The 26,112-nt window shown below is 43.0% G+C and overlaps 1 protein-coding gene across 1 annotated transcript in view; it reads right to left on the bottom strand.

Annotated features, from left to right (window-relative positions):
• The window catches only part of LOC145350299 (contactin-associated protein-like 5), a 644,548-nt gene that overhangs the window by 369,500 nt on the left and 248,936 nt on the right, over window positions 1-26,112 (bottom strand). The window contains exons 7-8 of the mRNA XM_080199493.1: window positions 23,247-23,390; window positions 14,979-15,240 (exon numbers count right to left, since the gene is read on the bottom strand). Coding sequence (XP_080055619.1) covers window positions 14,979-15,240; window positions 23,247-23,390 — 406 coding nt within the window. The remainder of the gene's footprint in view (window positions 1-14,978; window positions 15,241-23,246; window positions 23,391-26,112) is intronic.

Below are 26,112 nucleotides of genomic sequence, written 5' to 3'. Positions count from 1 at the left end.
GGTTAATGGGTGCTATTCGGATTGGCGGTTGGTGACTAGTGGAGTGCCCCAGGGGTTGGTGCTGGGGCCTCCGCTATTTACCATTCATATAGATGATCTGGAGGAGGGAACCGAGTGTATGGTGTCGAAATTTGCTGATGACACCAAGATTGGTGGAACGGCAAATTGCGCGGAGGGTGTGGAGAGTCTGCAGAAGGATCTAGATAGGCTGGGCGAATGGGCCAGGAAATGGCAAATGGAATTTAATGTTGGCAAGTGAGAGGTGGTCCACTTTGGTAGGAATAATGGTAGGAAGGACTATTACTTACGTGGCAAAAAACTGCAGCAGGCGACGGTGCAGAGGAACCTCGGGGTCCTTGTACATGAGTCACAAAAACCCAGCCTGCAGGTGCAGCAGGTGGTCAGGAAGGCGAATGGGATGCTGGCCTTCATAGCGAAGGGAATTGAATATAAAAGTAGGGAGGTCTTGCTGCGGCTGTATAGGGCATCGGCGAGGCCGCAGCTGGAGTACTGTGTGCAGTTTTGGTCGCCGCACTTACGCAAGGGTATATTGGCCTTGGAGGGAGTGCAGAGGAGGTTTACTAGGCTGATACCGGAGTTGAGGAGGTTGAGCTATGAGGAGAGGCTGAATAAACTAGGCTTGTACTCATTAGAGTTTAGAAGAATGAGGGGAGATCTCATTGAGACGTATAAGATGATGAATGGGATGGATAGGATAGAGGTGGAGAGACTCTTCCCACTCAGAAAGGACAGTAGGACTAGGGGGCACAGCCTCAAGATAAAGGGGGGGCGGTTTAGAACAGAGTTGAGGAGGAACTTCTTCACTCAAAGGGTGGTGAATCTTTGGAATTCTCTGCCCGTTGAGGTGATGGAGGCTGCCTCGCTAAATATTTTTAAGACGCGGGTTGATGGGTTTTTGATAAGCGAGGGGATTAAGGGTTATGGGGAGAGGGCGGGAATGTGGAACTGAGACACGACAGATCAGCCATGATCTTATTGAATGGCGGGGCAGGCTCGAAGGGCTGGATGGCCTACTCCTGTTCCTATTTCTTATGTTCTTATGTTTATTTATTAGTCACAAGTAGGTGTACATTAACACTGCAATGAAGTTACTGTGAAAACCCCCTAGTCGCCACACTCCAGCACCTGTTCAGGTGAACTGAGGGAGAATTTAGCACGGCCAATCCATCTGACCAGCACATCTTTCGGATTGTGATAGGAAACCAAAGCACCCGGAGGAAACCCGCATAGACACGGGGAGAATGTGCAAGCTCCACACAAATAGTATTCTAAGCTGGGAATCGAACCCAGATCCCTGGTGCTATGAGGCAGCATGCTAACCACTGTGCCACCATGCTGCCCCCCCCCCCCACCCCCCCGCATAAACATGCGTGCGCTATACATCAATTCTTGTGTCAATTCTTGTGTGAAAAATGCATTGATGCAAGGCAGAAACTTTAGTGTCGCTGCAGAGATTTAATCCAGGCTTAGTTCAATAAATGTGATGCCAGATCATCTTGAGAAGATAAGCTCACATTTGATTAACTGTACACCGGCAGCAGGATACAAATAATACAAGATAACATTTAACAACATCACACGGGCTGGATTGTACATCTCCCTTGTCCCAAAACCCTAAATTCCTGCCTGAGATGAATGGACCTTTCCATTGTCCGTCCTCGCCCGCTCCGATTCCCGTGGTGAGCGGGGCTGTAAAATTCTGGCCTTTTTGTTCCAAATTTTGAAATCCTTTGGATAACTTTTTCTCTATCAGCTTCCAGGCTCGGTATAGATGAAGGTTTGCCACATGCTGAATGCATGCTGGTTAACAACAATATCGAACAAGAAAAAGCGCAACCAATTTTCACCTTCAACAGCTCCACCATTACTGTGGCCACTACCGTAAACATGCAAAGGTCCACCACTGACCAAATGTTGAAATGGCCCATCCATATCTAGGCTGCAAGAACAGAGCACAGTAACTATCTACTCCCTCAAAGCCTGGCCACCACTTTTAAGGTTCAAGTCAGCGCTGGGGTAGGATTTCTCATCAGTTGGCTGAATGGATGAAGCAGTGGCATAGGTATTGTCACTGGATTGGTAATCCAGAAACACAGGGTAATGCCTTGGGGACTCAGGATTGAATTCTACCATGGCAGATGGTGTAATTTGAATTCAATAAAAATCTGGAATTACAGGTCTAATGATGACCATAAAATCATTTATTGATTGTTGTAAAAAAAAGACATTCTGGTTCACTATTGTCCTTTTGGGATGGAAATCTGACACCCTTACCTGATCTGACCTACCTGTGACTCTCAACCCACGTCAATGTGGTTGACTCTTAAATGCCCTTGGAAATGGCCTAGCAAATGGTAGGGCCTAAGGCGGCATGGTGGCACAGTGGTTAGCACTGCTGCTTCACAGCTCCAGGGACCTGGGTTCGATTCCTGGCTCGGGTCACTGTCTGTGTGGAGTTTGCACATTCTCCTCGTGTCTGCGTGGGTTTCCTCCAGGTGCTCCGGTTTCCTCCCACAGTCCAAAGATGTGCATGTTAGGCTGATTGGCCATGCTAAGAAATTGCCCCTTAGTGTCTTAAGATGTTTAGGTTAGCAGGTTAAATATGTAGGGATTTGGGTATAGGGCCTGGGTGGGATTGTGGTTGGTGCAAACTCGATGGGCTGAAGGGCCTCTTTCTGTACTGTAGGGTTCTATGATTCTATGATGCAAACTACGCAGTTCAAGGGCATCTAGTGATGGACAATAAATGTTGGCCCAGTGAATGATGGCCACATCCCCTGAACAAAAAAACTGCAACAACACCCAAAAAGAATGAACACCATCGAAGGGAGGGAAAGTCATTTAATGAGCAGCTTTCCCACTGGACTTAGTAACCACCCCCTCCATCAGTGACAGTCTACAGAAACAACTGCAGTAACACAAGTACCGAGGTCAATTCTGTCGCTCAGTCACCCTGTGGTTTGTACCTTGAGAAGGCCGGAGCATCAATGTCATGAGAACACATTTTTTACACGGAAGGTGGTGGGTGCCTGGAAGATGCTGCCTGGGGTAAGTAGTGGAAGCAGACATGATAGTGACTTTTAAGGGGTGTCTAGACAAATACATGAATAGGATGGGAATAAAGGAATATAGTCCCTGGCAGGGTCGGGACTTTTAGTCACATGGGCAGCACGACAGGTTCATGGTCAGGGCAGGCTTGGAGGGCTGAGGGGCCCGTGCTATAATTTTCTTTGTTCTTTATTCTTTGTATAATGAGGTAGAACTGTGGCAATCTGAGCGATAACAAATGGCCTGTGCTGTAATTTTCTTTATCCTTTGTTCAACATCATCTATTTCATGTTTCTCACCATTATGACTTGGATGTATATATCCTCCTTCCAAACAATAAACAGCCAGTAATACCAATAGCAATTCATAATGCTGAACTCTGTCAAAAAGCAACTCATAATGCTGAACCCTGTCAAAAAGCACCAGCATAAATATATTACCCTGTGGATTTGCATAATTTGAAGAATTAGAGCTAGGTCAAAAACAAAATCATAAATTTCATGATGTTAATACATAGTTCAATGCATAGGGTGATCGAAAGACACAATGGCAGTGAAATCCTTTGCAAGATTCATCTAAATGGGTGGCAAAATGGTTAGCACTGCTGCCTCTCAGTGCCAGGGACCCAGGTTCAACTCCAGAGTGACTGACTGTGCGGAGTTTGCACATTCTCCAAATGCCTGCGAGGGTTTCCTCCGGTGATCCGGATTCCTCCCACAAAGATGTGCAGGTTAGGTTGATTGGCCATGCTAAATTGCCCCTTAGTGTCCCAAAATATATAGGTTAGGGAGAATTAGTGGAGTAATTACATGGGGTTATATGGTAAGTGTCAGTACAGACTTGATGGGCTATATGGCCACTTTCTGCACTGTAGAGATTCTAAGAATATGTCTGAACCTGAGCAAGTGAGAAACACTCATATCTGGTGCCAGAATATGTTAGGCCCGATCAAACATATCATGTATCTTAAATCAAGCAAGGATCCCAGGAGGTGGAATCACAGATTCATCGGCCCAGTTGGATAGGCTAAATACTGCCAGAGATATACCATCCAGCCATTCAAGATGAGGTCCGGTACGAAAAGGAATGCAAAAACCAAGCTGCGACAAAAATCCAAAGACATTGGATGTAAATCGGCAGTGCACGCACAAAGGGCCGATGTAGGAGAAGGAGGCAGAGAATCTTGGTGCAGAGAGACTGCGCCGATATGGAATATATTTCCATAACAGATACATGTTGAAGCTGTTTTATCTTCACGTATATTGCAATAGTGTCTTTTTCTTAATGCCTCACCATGTGCCACCGCGCCCGCTACCCCCCCCCCACCCCCCACCCAACCTAAACGTCTTGTTTTCACTATCAGATTCGGTATTGGGTAGAAGGTGGTAACCCGAACTGTATCATTTGATTTTGTTACTGTCAACAAAACACACAGAAAAGCAATCTCGTGTTGTCTATTTGAGAACTTAATGATTTTCTGTAATGGTCTGATGAGTTGAAGTGCAACAGCTTTGAAATTCCAGATGGTGCAAGGTTTCCTTGTTACATCTGACTCAGTTATAAATGAGGCAAGTATTTGATCCCCAAAGAAAACTCCTGGAATGGCAGAGCGAAGGTTACAAATTAAATAACACCCGCCTCAAAAGAAAAAAAAAACAAAGCAGTACTAACTTCTCTTCTACTTTAAGGTCTGGATACAATGTAGATGATAACAAAAAATGAAATCGCTCACAACCGCGGGGGGAATGATTCATAACCACCCTTTATATCCATTTTAATGGATTATTAAAAACAGATGTTTCAGCTGAGGAACAGTTTTGCTGACGCACAACTTAAGCTGTGTTCACATTATGGGAGTTGTCATAAAGTTGTCATGCCCAGAATTGAAGTATTTGTCATGTCTTCCTTGGTTCATTTATTATTTTCTGTTGACGTTTTTAGTGTAAAACTTATTTTAAAAAATGTTGGGTACCAGAATATCAGCAAGCGGGTGCAACTACTCTGTCCTCACACCAGCCTGAACAAAACATTCCAAGATGGAAATCAAACGTAGTAAAATGGGATTCAATTTTGGGAATCAAGGGGTGGCACAGTGGTTAGCACTGCTCCCTCGCAGCTCCAGAGACCCGGGTTCAATTCTAGCCTCGGGTGACTGTTTGGAGTTTGCACGTTCTCCCCATGTCTGCGTGGGTTTCCTCCAGGTGCTCCAGTTTCCTCCCACAATCCAAAGATCTGCAGGTTGGGTGGATTGGCCAGGCTAAATTGCCCCTTAGTGACTAAAGGCGTATAGGTTAGATGGATTAGCCATGGTAAATGTGCACAGTTAAGAAGATAGGGTGGGGGAAAGGGCAGGGGTGAGGTACTCTGTCAGGGAGAGTTCGTGCAGACGCAGTGGGCCGAATGAACTCTTCCACTCCGCAGGGATTCAATGATTCTATATTGATTGTGGGGGATTCAGCAATGGTAGTGTCATTGAATGGCGAGGGGAAATGGTTACCTTCTCCTTATTTGGAGATGGTCATTTCCTGATACCTGTGTGACGTGAATGTGACTCACCACTAGTCACCCCAAGCCTGAATGTTCTCCAGCTCTGCCAGCACTGTAAGGATTCAATGATTTTTCTGCCCTCCATGGAACCAGCCACCAACCCCCCCCACCCTCCCCACCCCACCTCCCCACCCTCTGCCCCAGAAGCAAAAGCAGTCTGCCATTTACCAGCAGCAAGATCTTCTGGTCCCATTACTGTCAATGGGATTTCTGTCGATTGCACCCAGGGTGGGTGGGGTTTGGGGGAAGATGCGGGTGGAGCGACTGTCAATGGGACCAGAAGATACCACCATTGGGAATGGTCACAAAATCCCACTATTGGGATGATTCATTTTCCTATGACAAGCCTGCCATTAAAAGCAGGCATTTACACACTTATGGAAAGCAGAATTAGTTTATAATCCATGCCGGAGTATATCCCAAGCCAGCAGAAACATCAATCTGCTAATTTCTGTACTATAGGACATCGTTACACGAGTAGATTATTGACAATGGAACTTCAAAACTGTCCATTCCATTGCCAAATATCACCAATTTATACACAGCACCTGGTCAAAGTAGGTCAAAGTAGGGCAGAATTAAAATCTACTGTGTCATAATAACTCTGTTGTTCCTAGAATCCGGTCAGAAGTTTTCAGGGTTCCCTTGAGGTGCAGGACATTGATTCCAGAACTGAGGCCCATTGTGCAGTTTAGTGGCGATAGATGGGGAGTGCATCCCCTGGTGTTGTGGGATCAATAAATGTAGTCTTATTAGTTACTGTGGAAGACGTTCTTGTGAGCACATTGTTTAGACTCCCTCCCTCTAGACCATACGTTCTGGGTTTCAGTACAGAATTGTTAGCCACTGAAGGAATGTTCCTAACATGATTCAATGGGCTTGTAAATCTTTCCACCACTATTCCCCAAACAAAAAGAATATGTGTCTGTACAAAGAAAAATTACTTCCTATGATCATTTTCCCTGGGGTTTTGGCCAACTGTGTGCGAAGGGTCAGCTTCCAATGCATACTTTTTGAAAGACTAGTTTTGATGTGAGATTTTTAAAAATTTTAAATTGCACAAATTGGGGTAGTGTTTCCAATTGGAAATGTTGACAAAGCGCTGGAAAGGCTGGACTTTTATTCCTATATTAAGGATATAACTTAGCTCCTAGTTAATAATCTTTAGTGCTGATTAACTTAAACTAGATAACATTGGGGTTCCAAATCCTTGAAAAATGTTAACCTATGTGAAATTTAGGTGTACTACAAACTAATTTAAATATAAGATGAGTTGGTATTATGTAAGTTAAAGAAAGGTGTGTGTGTGTGTGTGTGTGTGTGTGTGCGTGTGTATGTGTGTGTGTGTATGTGTGTGTTTGTGTGTGTTGTAGAGTGAATTAAACAGGGGGAAGGTTACTGGAACAGATTGTCTGTGAGGTTTAAGAGCTGAACAGTTAAAGATGTTGTGGTGATGCACTGCTGACAGAAGGTTATGGTGAGTTTGAGTTATAAGTAAAATAAGTTGGATCTGAAATTTGCATTGTGAGATAAGTGGGAAAGTTTTTTCAGCTATAGAATTTCAGAGTTAACAACAAATATTTGCATCTTACAATGAATAAATGGAGAAATGAAACATTTAATTAACTCAAAATTAGAGGCAAAATGGAAACTTTTTTTATATTTGGAGAAATTAATTGAAGAGAATGGGAACTGAGGTGAAAGGAAAAAAGGATAGTTAAAGAGGGATATTTAACTGAATTAGAATGGCTGAGGGGGAAAGTCCTGAAGACTGTATGTGGACTGCTGTGAATGTTTTGAATTGGAGGCAGCCACTCAGAGTTAAACCAGAAATCTTTGCTTTTGAAAAACAGCTTGAATTCCATATCAGAGTGGAAGTGTTTGAAAAGCTGTGTGGTAGTCTTTATTAAAGTGACAATTCTTTGACTTGAGTGATATGACTGGAGTTGACAATCTATAAGGGGGTTATTTTCAAGAAGGTAGAATACTTGTGTACCATGCAGATTTTGTTTTGGGGGGGAGGATTGCTTTATAAGATTATTTTAACTGCGTAAATTTAATCTTGCGTGCATAATTTTTTTGTTGTGAATAAATCTTTTCATTTTTAAAATTCTAAAGGTTTGATTTGATTTGGTTTATTATTATCACATGTGTTGGTATACAGTGAAAAGTATTGTTTCTTGCATGCTATACAGACAAAGCATACCATTCATAGAGAAGGAAACAAGAGTGCAGAATGAAATGCTATAGTCAAAGCTAGGGTGTAGAGAAAGATAAACTTGATACAAGGTAAGTCCATTCAAAAGTCTGACAGCAGCAGGGAAGAAGCTGTTCTTGAGTCAGTTTGTATGTGACTTCAGGCTTCTATATCTTTCTCCCGATGGAAGAAGATGGACGAGGGAATGTCTGGGGTGCCTGGGGTCCTTAATTATGTTGGCTGCTTTGCCGAGGCAACAGTGTAGACACAGTCAATAGATGGGAAGGCTGGTTTGCGTGATGGATTGGGCTACATTCACAGCCTTTTGTAGTTCCTTGTGGTCTTGGACAGAACAGGAGCCATACCAAGCTGTGTTACAACCAGAAAGAATGCTTTCTATGGTGCATCTGTAAAAATTGGTGAGAGTCGTAGCTGACATGCCAAATTTCCTTAGTGTTCTGAGAAACTAGAAGCATTGGTGGGCTTTTTTAACTTCTGTGTCAGCATGGGGAGACCAGGATAGGTTGTTGGTGATCTGGACACCTAAAACTTGAAGCTCTCGACCCTTTCTACTTCGCCTCCACTGATGTTGAGAGGGGTATGTTACTAGTGTTACTGAAGTTCAATCATTTAGGGTCAGTAGCTCTTCCCTCCTTGCTTTCACAATAAGCAAAGAGTTTATGGTCACTAAGGCAGACCTTACCTTGAGGTTTGGCTTGGTCAGCAGTGACAGTCCTGACACAGTGTCCTTCCACAGTGGTGGAAGTTCAGGCCAGACATAAACCTGCACGGAAAATTCACAATTCCTTTACATGGTTAGGCTGATTTCAGAGGAATTGTACCAAGAACTGCAATTGCGAAGAAAGAGCAGGCTACCAACGCTAAGGCTAATGTCTATTATGGCGACTGTGGGCATTACACTTGGCAAAAATCTGGTGGAGCAATTTTGAGTGGTAAAATTACTTTTGTGGGTTTACGAGAAGCAGGTAGGGATTTGCTGGAATCCACAAGGATAATATAAACTGCTATTGCCCTGGGATCCTCTCTCCCACACAATTGAAAATCTCATTCTGACCCAGCAAATGGTTTTGCAACCTGGATCCCCAATCTGGCCATTCAAATGTTCCACTGGCTCGCAATGGGCAAGCTCCATTGGAATGCTCATTCAAGATCTGTAGCTTCCTGCCAAATGTTAATGCCCCATTCGCTTACTCCACTGGAAGTTTTAATCTACCTTCTATTTTATCTTCACAGTTAACAATAACTGGATAAGAAGATATAGTCATTAATATTCAGTTAGAAATGTTGCACTTATTCTGGACAATGAAGCAGCCAGATTGTGGTTGAAAACACAACTGGTTCCCTCATGTCTTTATTGGAAGGAAACATGTTACTCTTACTGTTGTGGCTTGTACATGATTCCAGCACCACTTCACTTTAGCTTGCTCTTAACTGCCCTCTGAAGTGACCTGGTAAGTCACTTCCTTGCATCAAATCTGTGCCAGTCGCTTAAGAAGGAGGCTTACCACCAACTTTTTGGGGCAACTAGGGATGGGCAATAAATCCCAACCTTGTCAACGATACCCTCACCCCAAGATTGAATTTATAAGAATTGCAGTTTTCAGGTCTGAGTCGAAGGCCTCATGACAGGAAGTACAAAATGTGGAGCATATTGAACAATGTCTCCATTTTAATATGAAGGAGTTTGCATTGTCTGCTCTGATTCACAGAAGATAACGTGCGACCAGAGGTAGCAACATAATTAATGTCTTGGAGTAGTCTTATCTTTCAGGTCAGGCTAGGGTAGTGAATTCTTTTCTTTTGTACCAACAACGAAAAGTGCACACTTGCCATACCTATCACAATTTTTCTGAAATATAAGGGTTAAACCATAGTCGAAAAGGCAGAACGTTACATTATATCCATCATTTGCGAATATGAAAGACTGTTATCATAGCATCACATTCAGAATTCATCATCTCCCTTTTAGGGTAGGATAGGAAACTTAATTAATGACTCCAGATTACTCAGAAACAACTTCTGAATTGCTCCAAAGATACTGTCAAATATCCAGCACAGAGACATGTATTACTCTTATGTGTGGACATTTCTACACATTCCTTTTTAGTTTCTTGCCTTATCATAGAATCAAACAATCCTCATAGTGCAGGAAGAGGCAATTTGGCCCTTTGTGTTTGCATGGGCTCTCTGACAGAATATCATTGAATATTAGTAGGTACACATTCCAGCCTTTTCATTATTTCATATGCCTATCAGGTCAGAACTAATTCTCCATTGTTTTAAAGTAAATAGACCTAGCTTTCAGCTTATGCGAGTAATTAAAATCCTCTAAGTTGGGAATCAGTCTTCTGGCTCTACTGGAAACTGATTTCAGGGCCACTATGTAAGAGGACTAAACTGGACTTTGTTCTCTTGAAGCAGACTAAGTAATGTCCCATATAAGGACAGAATGGTGTCCTTTGACTGATGCTGAATTGTACAATTAATTGTTCATAGCTATGTTTTTTCTGCTTTGGCCATGAACTTTGTGCAGTAACACCTCAATGCTTCTCTTTCTCAAATGAATTCAGTATTATTGCCTGGAAGAACTAATTATATTCTTTTTGGGCTTGCCAATGTGAATCACATTGCATTCATCTAGGTTAATTGCAATTTGACACTGTTTGACCCATTTAATTATGTATCTAAATCATTTTATTTTTGCAGAATTCTGTAACAGTCTAAATGCTTGCACTTATTCTTGTATCTTCTACGAACTTACTGATCACACGTCCAATAAATGGAAATAGTTACAAGGTCCTGGTTCTGACACCAATGCTTACAGTGGTAACCTGCCACCAAGCTGACCCACAACCAGTGACTTCAACTTCCTGCTTGCAGAGTTGGAACCAACTTCAAGTCTAATGGACCAAATTTCCGCTGATTACACGATTTTTTATTTTGTCAAGTACCTTAGCAAATGCTGTCAGAAAACCCAGGGAAACAAAATCCTCTTGATTACTCTCATTCACCACCTGAGTAAATTCTTGAAAAGACTCAAGCAGTTTTGGAAGTGATAACTTTTCTTCCTCCTAAAATCATGTTACTAATTTCTAATGGTCTCTAATAGTTTTATATAGAATCCCTATAGTGCAGAAAGAGGCCATTCAGCCCATTGAGCCTACACCGATGACAATGCTACCTAGGCCCTAACCCTGTAAACCCATGTATTTTCCCTCTCTCTAGTCCCCCTGACACTGAGGGGCAATTTTTTAAGCATGGCCTATCAACCTTATTCACACTTCTTTAGACTGTGGGAGGAAACCTGAGCACCTGGAGGAAACGCATGCAGATACAGGGAGACTGTGCAAGTTCCACATGGACAGTGACCTGTGCCTGGAACTGAATCTGGGTCCCTGGTGCTGTGAAGCAGCACTAACCACTGTGCCACTGATATATCTGCTTTCCCAGTGATTGCAAAAATGCAGATGATATATTCTTATATTCTTATGTTCTTGTAAAGCCTATTTTCTGGTCTATCCAAGTTGGCATCCTTATTTATTTCAACAGTTCTAATTATTATTCTTTATGATTTTGTTGTCCACTGCACAACCCACAGCTAATATTGAACCACCAATTATAATATTGGACCACTAATTACAGTCACATAAACTGATGCAAAATAACCATTTAACAGCTCTGTTTCGGATCAGGAGTTCGGGGGAGGGCCAGATCAAAGTGTCACCAAAAAGATGAAGTGTAGTTTATTAATTTTGTTTGAAAAGAAATTGTCTTACGTTTTATGCATGAAATCAAATTTCACCTGTTATACCTCCATTAAGTGTTTTTGCAAATATCTGTCAAGAACTAATTTGTGCAACAGTGGGACTAACAGTTAATTGAAGATATCTGGTCATCTAATCCATGAACAATGGGTGGCACAGTGGTTAGCACTGTTCCCTCACAGCACCAGGGCCTCGAGTTCAATTCTGGCCAGGAGTGACTGTCTGTGTGGTTCTCACGTTCTCCCTGTGTTTGTGTGGGTTCCCCCCAGATGCTCTGGTTTTTCCCACACTCCAAAGATAGGGTTAGGTTGATTGGCCATGCTAAAAAATAATATCCCTTAGTAGGGGATTAGCAAGGTAAATACATGGGGTTACAGGGATAGGACCTGCGTGGGGTTGTTATTGGTGCAGGCTCTGTGAGTCGATTGACCTCCTTCTGCACTGTAGAATTCTACTCTATGAACTTGGAGACTCCAATCCAATGTTGAAAATCATACAATACAACCTCATGATTGGCTTAATCAGAGCCATTCTACTCAGAGTAGCGCAGTGTAAGTGTTGCATTTGTAAAGGTGACCTTGTTCACTTCATCTGTTAAACCCAAACCCTATCTAGCTGTGCAGGTGTATGTAGAAGTTTTCGCAGCAACAACCTGAAGAAGAACAGGGAATTCTCCTTGTGTCCTGGTCAACATTTACCTTCAGCTATAAACAGATTAGATGCCATTTTTCTCCTTTGCTGCTAATGGGACCTTGCTGTGAGGAAATTAACTTCTGCCACAACACTGACAATATTTCAGAAGGTAATTAATGGAATGCGAATCACTTTGGGAGCTCCCGAGGACATGATAAGTTACTGCACAATGCAAGTTATCTTCTTTATTTCTTTAATAGGTTAAGCAGTTACAGGCGATGTATTTGCAGAAGTTTTACTGCCAAATGGTTACATCCCTCAGAGTGAAACTACTGCAACTCCTCGGGTATGGAATTGTTATTGAAATGTATAATGCTTCGAAATTGGGGTGGGGCAGGGTAGCTATCAGGGGTGCATCAATGGATATTGTACCAAAACAGTTGGAACTTTCTCTAGACCTCAAAAAGGAAAAAAAAGTAGCAAAGTGATGGAGTAAATTTTATTATTTAGGATTTAGATTATGTTACAAATCCTTGTCACTTTGAATATGTTTAGAAAATAAAGTGCAACTGTTCTAATACACTGCCACAGATTTTTTTTTCATTCATTTGCAGGACATGGGCATCGCTGGCTGGCCAGCATTTATTGCCAATCCTACGTTGCCCAAGAACAGTTGGGAATCAACCACACTGCTGTGGCTCTGGAGTCACATATCATAGAACACTACAGTGCAGAAAGAGGCCCTTTGGCCCATCGAGTCTGCACCGAACATAATCCCACCCAGGCCCTACCCCCACATCCCCCCATCCCCCCATATTATACCCACTAATCCCTCTAACCTACGCATCCCTAGACACTAAGGAGCAATTGTTTATCATGGCCAATCAACCTAACCCGCACATCTTTGGACTGTGGGAGGAAACCGAGCACCCGAAGGAAAGCCACGCAGACACGAGGAGAATGTGTAAACTCCAAACAAACAGTGACCCGAGCCAGGAATCAAACCCAGGACCCTGGAGCTGTGATGCAGCAGTGCTAACAACTGTGCTACCTAGCCACCTACATATAAGCCAGAACAGGTAAGGACTGCGGATTTCCTCCCCTAAAGGATGTTAGTGAACCAGATGGGTTTTTCCTGACAATCAGCAATGATTTCATGGTTATCAGTAGATTTTTAATCCCAGATATTTTTATTGAATTCAAATTCCATCATCTGCCATGGCAGGATTTGAACTCAGGTCCCGAGGGCATTACCTGGGTTTCTAGATTAATAGTCTAGTGATAATACCACTTGACCATTGCTTTCCTTATGATTGAACATATTGTGGAGTGGTAGTTTGGTTTGATCCAGTATCAAAAGACAAATCTCAAATGGAAAAGTGTTCAAAATGTTCAGAACTGCAGTGCAAAATAACATTGCAATGTACAAAGTCTTCTAAACGTACGCTTCACTCCACAAATAAGGCTCTCATTTTGTAGGGATCAGGGAGAAATAATTCTTCAGCTATGTTAAATTTGGTGAGAATAAGCTCACCCTTGGCTAACCTGTGAATCATGAATAAGTGGGAGTTTGCATGCCTAAATCAAAAGGTCATGGGTTAAGTTCACACTTCACAGACTGAGCACAAGACCCAGGTTGATTCCATGGTGTAGTACTGAGGCAGCTCTAGCCTGTTGGAAGTATCTCCCTTTGAATGCGACACTAAAAGAGATCTGTTTTCTCTTTCAGTTGGATATAGGCAATCTAAAGTTACTGCTCTGAAGAGGAGCAGGAGAGAAACACCCTATTGATTGTTCTGACTGACATTAGGAATCAACATTATCAAAGAAACAGATGGTCTGATCCCAGTGCTATATTAGGAACCTTGCTATTTGCAACTTGGCCTCTATCATTCCGAAGGGCGACGATAATTCCAAAGCACTTAATTAACTGCAAAGCACCTTGCCGTGTCCTGAGGATGAGAAAGATGCAGGGTGGCACGGCAGCACAGTGGTTAGCACTGCTGCCTCACAGCACCAGGGACCTAGGTTCGATCCCCAGCTTGGGTCACTAAGCGTGTGGAGTTTGCACATTCCCCCTGTGCCTGCATGAGTTTCCTCCAGCTTCCTCTCGCAGTCTGAAAGATGCGCTGGTTAGGTGCATTGCCAATGCTAAATTTTCTTTCAGTGTACCCGAACAGATGCCAGAGTATGATGACTAGGGGATTTTCACAGTAACTTCATTGCAGTAAGCCTACTTGTGGCTAATAAATAAACTTTATAAATGCACTTTTCTTTCAACCCCCTTATGTTCTTTTCCTGAATGGATATTTTCTTTAGGACCAATATACCTAGACACTCTAGGCTACATGCAGATGGATGTTCCAGTCTTTTTTCCTCCTTGGAACCTCGACACATTTGTTTGATTGGAACCATATAAGCTGATTGCCATCTGACACTTCGTTCCCTGTGCGAATGATGTAGGCTGGGTCCGTGATTGACAGCCTAGACCTCCCAAATTGATGCCCTAAATTTCAGGCATTGACGCTGTAGGGCTCCATGATAAATAGTTCCCAAACCTTCACAAAACTCATTTTCTGCAAAGTACTGAAGCATTAACGCAAAACCTACTGACATTTTCACAACCCCTAGGAAGAAAAATAAATTGTCTGCCAAAATGCCTTCCTAAAACCTAAGAGATTTGTCTGACTTTCAGTTTCAATATTTCTGCACTCGCCGAACATGAAGTAATCAACTGTTGTAATTACCTGTAGCGATGTCAGTTTGGGTCCTTGACAGTTTCAGAATGGTTATTTTCAGCCTTCCATCACGGAGATGTATCTGCAGAGCTCCAGATGCTTCACGAAGTCCATTGTACAGCAACAGGCCATCCTTGTTCCACGTGCGGAATTGGAAGCTGACAGATAGCCCATCCATTTGAGGCGAGCTAGGTAACAGCAAGTAGCTACTGGGAGCCACGAACGTGACCGGAATAATATGCAGTTCCGAACATGAGAAACTTACATTGCCCTGAAGAAGAGAAAAAGAAACACATATTAATGGGACTTTTTTAAGAAAAGAGAAATGTTGATTGAGTTAATGTGTGTCAGGATTCTTTGCAAATCAAGATTGAATGAGAAGGAAGAACATTTTTTAATCTCAGGCTTTCAATACATTCAGACTAACATTACATTGCCTTGGAGCACACAGGAAGTAGTAACAGCTCACTGGGACAATGGAAAACTGTCCAGTGCTCAAAATAAATTGGACCTCTCCGTAGGGATTTCCAGTGGGTGATCCAGTGCTCCTCCCATCACCTGCATAAAGCCTACCCTGGATTAAGTTATAACTATTGTACAAATTGCAGGTCTTGTGAACAAAACTTGCAGGCTGGGGCAGTCCACATCACATTTTGTCAGATCCTGATTGTTAAAGCAACGTCTTTAAATTGCCATCTCAAACTTACATAAATTGAAGAGTACAGCTATGTTTATTTATTAGTCATATGTAGGCTTACATTAATAGGGCAATTAAGTTACTGTGAAATTCCCCTAGATTATCCAAATGTCCAGAGTTTCTGCATGATGGAGACCACCCAGGAAATTCTAAGCCCCGCCCTCAAACGTGGCATTTCCTATTTTTGCAGGGGTGGAACTGAAGTCGGGCCAGGGTCCGTTTGCATAGGCAGCTGACCATTTAAACAACTAGCTGCCTCCATTGACATGGGATCTTGCTAGATTGAGCGTATACAATTCAGAGCTTCCAGATTAGACCAGGTAAGCACGATCTGAACTTGGTGGATTTATTTGGATAGCAAGGATATCCCTTTAGGAGGTAAAGCACTGCTTTGGATATGGTCCTGGGATACACTTGGAAAACTTAAATCATTCTTTGTGAAAGATAAGACGCCCATTATGATTATTAAAAGGAAACATAACTGTGTGTAAAAAGTTATTGAGACTGTCAAACCTGTCAAAGAACTGTCAAACAATTCTCAGTGAGTTGACATGGAGGGAAACAGTAGTGAGCAGGGGACACGGGTTGGCATGAGTTGACAGCCCATGAAACCATCAAATCATGTTCACAATGCTGAGAATGTCACAACTCAAACAGAACACGTACTGATAGCAATCTATTTTGCAGCAAACATGCAGATAAGGTATCTCATGCTTGAGGAGCGCCTTATTGTGCAACAACATCTCTGAACTTGCACAATATCCCAGCCAGCCAATGGTCTCATTTCTGATGTGGGTGCCACATGAAACATTCTTGATTTCCATGTTCCTCTGCTTACTGCTCAAAACAAATCATATCAACTTGGAATGCAAACACAGCAAAGTAGTGGGCACAGCGCTGGATTAATATTACACGCATGAGACATAGGGCATGATTTTTAACACCGCGTTGTGCTCATTTTTGGGTGTGAAAACTTGGTAAAGTTGGGCATGAGGTGAATAGTGTGATCCACGCCCACCTCCATGGTGGTTCCTCCTTTATCAAGGCCCAAAAATGACTGCGATTGGGACCAAAAGGGGTGCGACAGCCATCTAAATGCATTTGCACCCATTTAAATTGACTTAGTGGACTTCATGCCCAACTCCCCCCTTTACCAGCATGTTTGCCCATCCAGAATCGGTGCAAAACAGCCCTACCCAGCACTGCCTCATCCACAAAGCCTGTCAAGCTCACAAAGCAAGGTGTATTGCTGAAGAACAACTAAAGCGCAAGCTATGCAAGTCCACAGCCACCAGCGCAACAACAAATACAGTGTCTACACAAGTCTGTTCAATATGTGCCAAGGACATTCCATGCCCGAATTGGCCTGATCAGTCAACTTCGGACACACCGCAGCCAGCCTCTAAATGACTAATGGTGTCGAGGTCCTCATTGATGACGATGAATGAACAGCTTATCAGTGAGGGTAAAAGGGAATACGCTGCCACTCTGTTTGGTATCAGTGGGGGAGAAAGGGGATCAGCTGCCACTTTGCCTGAGATCAGTAGGGGTGGCGGGATCGGGGGAGGGGCCCATAATTGGTCTGGGTGGCAGAGGGGGTGGAGGGATACAGAGGTTAGTCATGTTGTGGGGGTGCGGCAATGTCTGTAAGGGTCAGGGGGAGGCATTATCCAGTCTTGGAGTGATGTGACAGAGAAGCTACATCCTTTTTTTTTTGCGCGTGTGCAGTTGGAAGCGCTGGTCGGAGCTGAGGGGTTTCAGGGGCATTTAGCCCTACCTACAGGAATCTCTGATTTTTTTTCAATCAAAGTGCATATGGGGGCATCTGAGAACGGGTCTAAAAGTCAGATCTGAAACATTCCCGGTTTCAAGTCCGCCCAGCACTTAGAATGAAAATAGTAAAATGAGGCCCATGATCTCCTGAGCTGCAATGCTTACACTTCGGCCAATGTGTAACACCCTTGTGTGGATGATTGCCTTGTGCCCAGCACTCATGCCTGAGAATAATGTGCTACCCAGCATATGTTTAAGGATTCTGAACATTGAGCCTCCCTTAAAGTTAAGCGTGAATGGAGAATGAAAGACATAAGTGCAGTGCTTGAGCTTTTGAACACTGGAACATTATGTGACATGAGAGAGAAGGAAGGAACTCTTTGAAGCCTCACAAATTGGCAGACAACCTTAATCCTATTGATAGTAAATCAAGCTAGCCCTCAGCATTCTTGCCTCATTATTACTGGTAAGAACAACCATCCTAATGTCACCAATCTTTTTTAACTCTCTTTAAGTATACACACACACACACCATGTCATGTACAAATGTAAGCAAATATATTTAAGGAATGCTCAAATGTGCTATATACAATGTGAACTCAATAACGATCTAAGTGAGATGGCAACCTTAGATCTCACATGCTTCTAAGAAGTGCTCCCTGCCTCATGTTGTCTGATTTGATCTGATACGTTTTTGTTGCATGCATTAGAATTCAGTGAAAAACATTGTTTCTTGTGAGCTATACAAACAAAGCATACCATTCATAGTGACTCAACTACCTAAGGTCTAACCATGAGAGATTGGCTTAACTCATGGAGAGACACATGCAGCAACATTTGAGTTGATGCAAAAACAGGGTATTAGCCAAGAAAGGATGCAAGCCTCCTTTAGGGAAGAAAGCAGAATGTAGTGTTACAGTCTTAGCTAGGGCACAGTGAAAGAGCAACTTAGTGCAAGGTAGTTCCATTCAAAATGTCTGAAGCTGTTTTTGAGTCAGTTGATACCTGAGTTTAGACATTGGAGGAGGTGGAGGCAGCCTATCTCTCTGTCTAAATGACAATGACGAGCGTGGTGACCTGTCTTGTCATGTCGGCTCCCATTTGGGACCTCCTTCAGACTGCAGCCTCTGCATCTCTACTTGGGCAGCCGTGGTCACTAGCACATGAGTAGCAGGCGAGGGCTCAGTAGAGGGACTGAGGAAGTGGAGGAAGATGAGAATCTCTCGATACCTCCACCCTCTTCAGTGAGCTTCACAGCCCAATTTGGTCTTCAGGTGGGGTTGATGGACTCAGGGTGGGTGGATCCAATCCAGCAACTGGTATGCCATCAGGACTACTGCCGTAAAATCCCACTCGAGGCCAACAGAGAGTTCCATTCTGCAAGCAGTAAAATTCCAGCCACTGTCTCAGATTTCCCAATTGGTTTAATATCCCTCACCAGGCATGGAGATGCTTTCTTTCCTAAGACAGGCTTGCATCCTTTCTTGGCTAATACCCTGTTTTTGCATCAACTCGAGTGTTGCTGCACGTGTCTCTCCATGAATTTAACCAATCTCTCATGGTTAGACCTTAGGTAGTTGAGCCACCAGGACAATATGGAGTTCATGATGCTGAGGGACTCCTCCAATCAGCTTCTAGCATCTCCGGGGACTCTGCCAGATATCCACACATCTACTGCTGATTAACTAAATACTACACCTGAGACTTAACATCCCTGCCCACTCGATCATCATCATGACTTTCCTCCCTCCTCTGAGGGTGACTGTACATAGATGTCTCGGACTCTGACATCTACCCCTGCACTCTGGTACAGTGACTTTTACCCTGTGCCATCAACTCTACAAGTCCGGCATCCCTTTGAAGTGCTTGTCATTGAGATGCTGGAGTGTCGGTTTGTCAGAAGTGGTGTTCCTTTCTCAGGCATTTCTTTCTCCTCTTGACGCCCAAAGGATGATCTGGCCCAGCAGTGGGAGTGTGGGGGGGTGGGGGGGGGGGGGGGGGGTGGTGGTGGTTAGTGTGGCGGTGAGAGGGGGTTGTGTGGAGATGGTCAGGGTGCTCATGCTCAGGCTTCCTCTATAATGCAACCTCATTCTCATGCTCATGCTATTACCAATGCTACCTTGTACTCAGGATCATGATCTCCAACTTTACCATCATATTTCATAGTGATTTCAGTGCTACTTTCATCACCCACTAATGGGGATTCCCATCAATAAAAGGCAGCTGGTCAGGAACTGTGCCAATCTCCATGGTCATCTGTTCCACGGGCTAGGTGGTGGCAGCCAGTCAAGTTTATATCTGCTTTAAAAAGGTTTCACTTAAAGTGACTTGGAGATAGCCAATATTTAGTTTACCTTGAACTATGTATTTACACTATTTCCATCCAAGATCTCATGGTATCATTCTCTGTTCTGTGTCTTACTTCCTTGGAACCTCTTGGCCATCTAATTCTCAGGATAGCATTTTCCAGCCAGACTCACCCCAAGACTACAAGTTTAGGCCTGAGATCAATGGAGCTACAAATGGTCCACCCCTGCCTGCTACGATTCCCGTGGTGGGTGGGATGGGGCAATTCCACCCTGAGTCCTGCTTACATCATCGTTAACATCATGGTCTAATTAATATAACCCTCAATACATTACTCTACAATGACCTACTGCCCTTTCAGGCTGCAATAACAGTGTGGATTTATGTTAGCCTGATACATAGGGGCAACCTTGAGCCTACAATCACCATCTGTGCGAATACCACAGGACTCAAGATCCAGAAGTCACAGTTCCCGCCAGCGAGATCACAATTTTGGATCTTCCCCACCGTTTGCCAGTGATGTCACCAGTTCACGCCTAAAACAGGCATGAATCTGCTTGACATTAATTTGAAAGTATTTAAATATTATTAACCCACTTCTCACCAAACATTGACCCTCCACCATATATTGACTTTGGCACAGTTTACAGTAGGTTCACATAGATGAGAGTGTCTTCCCAGGGTTGCAATTTAGCCCCTGGGGGGGAGAGACCTGGCCATACAGTAGCATGGCCATTTATCCTGGCCTTGCCCCTTGGCACAGGTTGGCACTGGTGCTGCCAATCTGGCAGCACTAACATGGCAGTGCCAAGTGCCAAGGGCAGGCCCCAATCAGAGAATCATGTGAAGGGGTGTGAAATTCATTGAGATGTGGTGGTGGCCAGGAGCAGACGGAGGAGCTGGGGTGCTAGAAATGACCATGGTTGGGGGGAGGTATTGGAGATGGGCACAGGGGTGGAGAGGGGGGAAGAAGAAGTTGATGATCGGGGCGAGGTGGTGGAGGAAGGGTTCCAATGACCGGGGTGGGGAAGATGAGGTTGGGGGAGAGAGGAGGTGGTGAGGGGTTAATGATTAGTGAGGGGATGAACGGCTGATTATCTGGGAGGTGGGTGGGTGGCCAAGGGGCCAATGAACGGGGATGGTGGGATCAAACTTAGCAATTAACTAAAAAAGTCAAGATCCCATCAAACTTAAAAAAAGATAAAGATCGTCAGACTCTTCCCGCCGGCAGGATCTTCTGGTTCCACCTACAGTGCACCCTGCCATTGGTTTCCCAGCAGCTTGGGGTGGATTCAATAGGAAATCCCTTTGACAGTAGCGGGACTAGAAGATCCTGTCACCAGCCAATGACAAGGCATCTTCTGGGATTGGATGTATGACAGACTTGGGGATTTTATAGGTTTTGGACTTGGCACACGCTTACAATACACAAAACAAAGTATGAAAAATAAAGAATAAAAGTGTTTTATTCAAAAAGAACTGCCCGGCTTTGAATACTTCCGGTTTTCAGATCCTTCTGGATTTTGGAATGCTGGGTGAGGGGTTCGGTACAAGTCATTGTGCAGAGGTCAGTGGCAGGCCAAAAAATTGAACAAAATATTGAAAGAAAACAGCAAATCTTTTGATTCGTGGTGCAGAAGTATTTCCAATTGGAACTGGGGATTGGCAGGAGTGGGAGCCAATGAAAAGGCAAGATGACTGATCTGCCATTGCCTCACCAGAATCCAGAATCAGAGAATCGACAGAATGGCCAGAATTCTCAAGGCATTCACACCCTGCCAATGCCGCCAGCAAGGACGGAGAATTTGGAGCTTAGCCCAATCACCATTCACTCCGGCGGGACTGGAGAACCCCACCGGCGAGAACAACCGGAAAAGTCTGGCCAATGTTTCTCATCCAATACCAAAATGGAACTTAAAACAACACAATTGGTCTGTGACAAATGTTCTCATTGAATCAATTATTACTTAGTGACATGATATGCTTTTTATTGTTATTTAATTACAAATAAAATTACTCATAGAATCATAGAATGGTTCAGCTGCGGAGAAGTCAGTTCGGCCCATCACGCCTGTACTGACCTATTGAACGATCTATCGATTTTCTTGCCCTTTCTCCTTAGCCCTGTAACGTTTTTCCTGTTAACTATTTATCCATTTCCTTTTTGAATGTTATTATTTTATCCGCTTCCACCCTTTAAGGCCATTTCTTGGTCGCTATTTCCCAACAGGAAACACAGCAGCCATTTTGCACACAGTAAGATCCCACAGAGAAGAACTGCCCTGCTCTCAATAGAATGCAAAGAGATTTATTTTCCTTACATGAACCTAACAGGATCTCATTTTAACATTTTATTCAAAAATGGCATCTCCCTTAGTGCAATAGCCTACTGGAATGTCAGCCTGGTATTTTGGGCTCAAGTCTATGGAGTTTGGTTTCAACTCCTACTTAATCCCAAATGAAAGTGCTATCAACTGAGCCAGCATTGACACTCTACAATTTCCCAAATGCTTTATTCTACAAGCCTTTCAGAACATTTGTTTTCCTGCAGTGTTTCTAAGACCCTTGTGACCTTAATGTACCTTTAAGAAATACTCTTTTTTAAATGTTCTCTGCAGTTGTAAGAAGACCTTTTCCTTTTTGTTCTCATTGTTGCTGGGCCCCCTACTAGAAGTTCTTTTATCGCTACTTCAATGGCTTAAATTGGGTTTTTATTTATTTTTACTCTGGGATCTTTTATGACCTTGCATCGTTAGGGGGAAGATTGATTGACAAGTCAAAGTCAGGTGGTTCTTCCCCAGCATTAATTTTCAGATTTAATTTAGAAGGGGTGGACATCGAGCTGGAAAGTCACGTTTTTTTTCTCTCTCTCCTTAGTTTTAGAAATTCTGCTGTTTGCTGGAAGCAAGATTCCTGGGCTTTCAGTAGTAGAAAATCTGTTCTTGGTGGTTGGCTTGACTAGATCTCCCTGGAGTTTTGGGAAACTGTTCTGACTCCAAGTTTGTCTGTATGTGCCTCAAGAGAACTATAGCATTCAACCAAAGGACTAAATTCCACTATCACATGAACATTAGTCTTTGCTTTGTTATACCCTGGGGCAAGAGTTTTGTTTATGGGGTTTGTTTCATTGGAATGATGTTTAGCTGTTAAGGTTTATGCAATATCATGTTTTTTTCTTGTTTTAATTGATAAAAGTTATTGCCAATTTTCTTACTATATATGTTAACTATATTCTTAACTAAACTTTGTCTGATAAATGCTCCTTAGTGGGTCAGTTGAACATACCTGAAGTAAAATATTTCATGCTCAGCCTAGTCAAATTCAAAGTGCAAAATTTATAATCCAGGTGAGCTCCATGAAACACTTCGGAGTTTCTGGCCTGAATTATAACACTCTATTTAACCCCGTGTCCAATACACAGAGTAAGCTTGGTGACAAAATGGATCTTGTGGCCTCTTTCTGTGTCATGAACGCTCTTGATCCTCTGATGCCGATCATACCATAATGTGTATCTGAGGTTTGTGTCTCTTCGCCAGGTCAATGATATTCACTCCGTTGTAATTGAGGTTCTCGATGCAGCCATGAAAATTCTTCCTCAGAAAATTCACCGATTTGCCTGGAACTGGGATACCTCCGAAACTGAGCTTTGGAATGGAAATAAAAAGGACAGATAAAAAGGAATGATTATTACAGCATTGCTTCACAAGGTAAAATAATAGCAATACACAAAATACTCCAGGATGTTAGGATATTGTGTGTGTGTGTGTGTGTGGCGGCAGGGGGAGGGGAGGGGGGCGGGATTCCGGACATGCTTGCCCCCCAAGGCTGGAAAATCCTGTTCGTGGTCAATGGGCCTTTGTGTGATCCATATCCAGCCTGTTATGATTCCCGTGGGGAAATTCCACCCTGTGAGTTTGATTTTCTCGGGTGCTGCAATACAGCATTTTTTCCTGAAAATTAAATGATTCTCAGTTTCCAATTGCTCTGCAATAGCTGGCAGAATAATTCTGATTTGATTATTGAGAAGTAATCAATTTAGAACTTGCTTTCTTTCATCACAGGGTCTGGAACCTTTGTTCACATTATAAATGATCAAACAGATGCACTGAGAATTGTTGTACACAGCGTCCTGCGTAACCGTTTTAACCCACAGTGTCAATAAAATGTTTTTGTTCAGCTTTGATATGCAATTCTTGCAGGAATGTTGGCCCCTTCCAACAAGTAAATCCAACAGTCCTGATTTTAGCCTTTGTGGCGTTTCTAATGTGACAATTCACCTGCGTGGAATCATAGAATCCCTACAGTGTGGAAGGAGGTCATTCAGCCCATTGAGTCTGCACCTTATCCAGCATCTTACCCAGGCTCTATCCCTGTAAATCCAAGTCTTCACCCTGATAATCCCCCGTACCTATGCATTTTGGGACACTAAGGGGCAATTTAGCATGGCCAATGAACCTAACCCATACATCTTTTGATAGCAGGAGGAAACCAGAGCACCCAGAGGAAACCCACGCAGACACGGGGAGAAAATGCAAACTCCACACAGACAGTCACCCAATACCAGAATCAAACCCAGATTCCTGGTGCAATGAGGCAGCAGTGCTAACCATTGTTTTGCACTGAGCCAATTCCCTGTCCACTGAAGCAGGATGGGAAAATCCCAACCACGGGCAAGGTCAGAGAATTTGGCCCTGGGCCTTTGTACCTGCAAGCATGACACTCAAGTTTCACAGGGTCAAGGTCAAACACCTTGTTACAATGCAGCACTAAATTTCTGTGATGCAATGAGAAACTTATAATTGTGTTTAACTTGCTTTTGGCATTAATTAAAATGAAGGCTATTTGGTTCCTTATTATTCTACACTTGTGGAACATTAAACTGAGACAAAAAGTGAATTACTTATGATTGATTGGGGTATGAACACAGCTATCTCATGTCATGTTCCCTTACACTGCATTAGTAAATATGGTGGTGAATGTAGCAATCATGGACCATGTGAACTGGATAGATTACAGGTTTGATCTATAATCTATTCTGAGTTAGGCAATCTCAGACAGCCTAATGATGAGGGTAAAACTGTACAGACAAGATTTTATTTTGCAAATTTAAGTAGTTACTATTGAAACTTGATCAAATTTAATGCACCAGCATTGTGTTAATGTGTAAATTTCTTTAAAGCTTGCTGAATTGAAAGAGTTACCTTGTTAGCTCGAACTGCTAACACAAAAAAAAGATAATGTTATCAGACTAAATGGGGCCACCACTGGCGCTGCTGTTTGGATATTTGCATCCAAGAAAACACAGCTAGAGAGATCTGTGAGAACAAATCTTCCAGCCATCACAAATTAATGACCTTTTTGCAAATTCAGCCTTCCTCCTCAAGCATAAGTGACCTTGAGATCCACTGACCATCAATAAGGATAAGAGATACCAACAGCAGACATTAATTAGCCAGTGCAATTTAGGGCATCAGGAAGAAAAGTATGAGAACTGACTCTCCAAGAAATTTAGGACTCTTCTGCAGCAGTGAGTTAGATCCATCTTATAGAAAGAGGCACCTATACCCTCCGCTGGGCTAATTATTTGTTGGTGTGATATACATTTAACTTGTCTTTTTTGAGACTTGCATTGTGCTGTACGATTTCCTGTTATTTTTCCTTTAGCTATTAATGGATTTAGCTTTATGTTTAATAAATACACCAGGATTTTGTTCTGAAACTATGTCTGGCTATTTGTCACAAATAAGGTCCAAATCGTGAAACCTGTAGATCTGAATCTCACTTATAGATACAATATCTTACAGCCTCTTAATGTAAATCATAAAATCCCTATAGTGCAGAAAGACACCACGCGGCCCATCGATCACAATCCCACCCAAGTCCTATCCCCATAACCCCACATATTTACCCTGCTAATCCCCCTGACAATAAGGAGCAATTTAGCATGGCCAATCAACCTAACCCACACATCTTTGGAGGAAACCGGAGCACCTGAAGGAGTGTCTCCATTCTGACACGGGGAGAACATGCAAACTCCACACAGACAGTTACCCAAGCCAGGAATCGGACCCAGGTCCCTGGTACTATGAGACAACAGTGCTAACCACTGTGCCACCATGCTGTCCCCATGCCTGAAGTAATGTATTTTGGGGTGCTCTTAGAGTCACATGGACTCAAAACATTAATTCTATTCCTCTCTCCAAGATGCTGCCAGATTTATCTATCATTTTCATCTTTTATTATAAAGTGCAGATATAATGGAGTCAATTCATTATTTCCATTCTCATATGAGTAATTAGATTGACGAGCGTTGAACTCATTGTCCAATTTAGGTCGCGACATTCAGGATACGAAGGAGAAAACTGA

This window comes from Carcharhinus amblyrhynchos, chromosome 11, assembly GCF_965287045.1.
Source record: "Carcharhinus amblyrhynchos chromosome 11, sCarAmb.v2.hapA, whole genome shotgun sequence".
Taxonomy (NCBI): Eukaryota; Metazoa; Chordata; class Chondrichthyes; order Carcharhiniformes; family Carcharhinidae; genus Carcharhinus; species Carcharhinus amblyrhynchos.
This window is presented reverse-complemented; position numbering and strand designations above follow the sequence as displayed.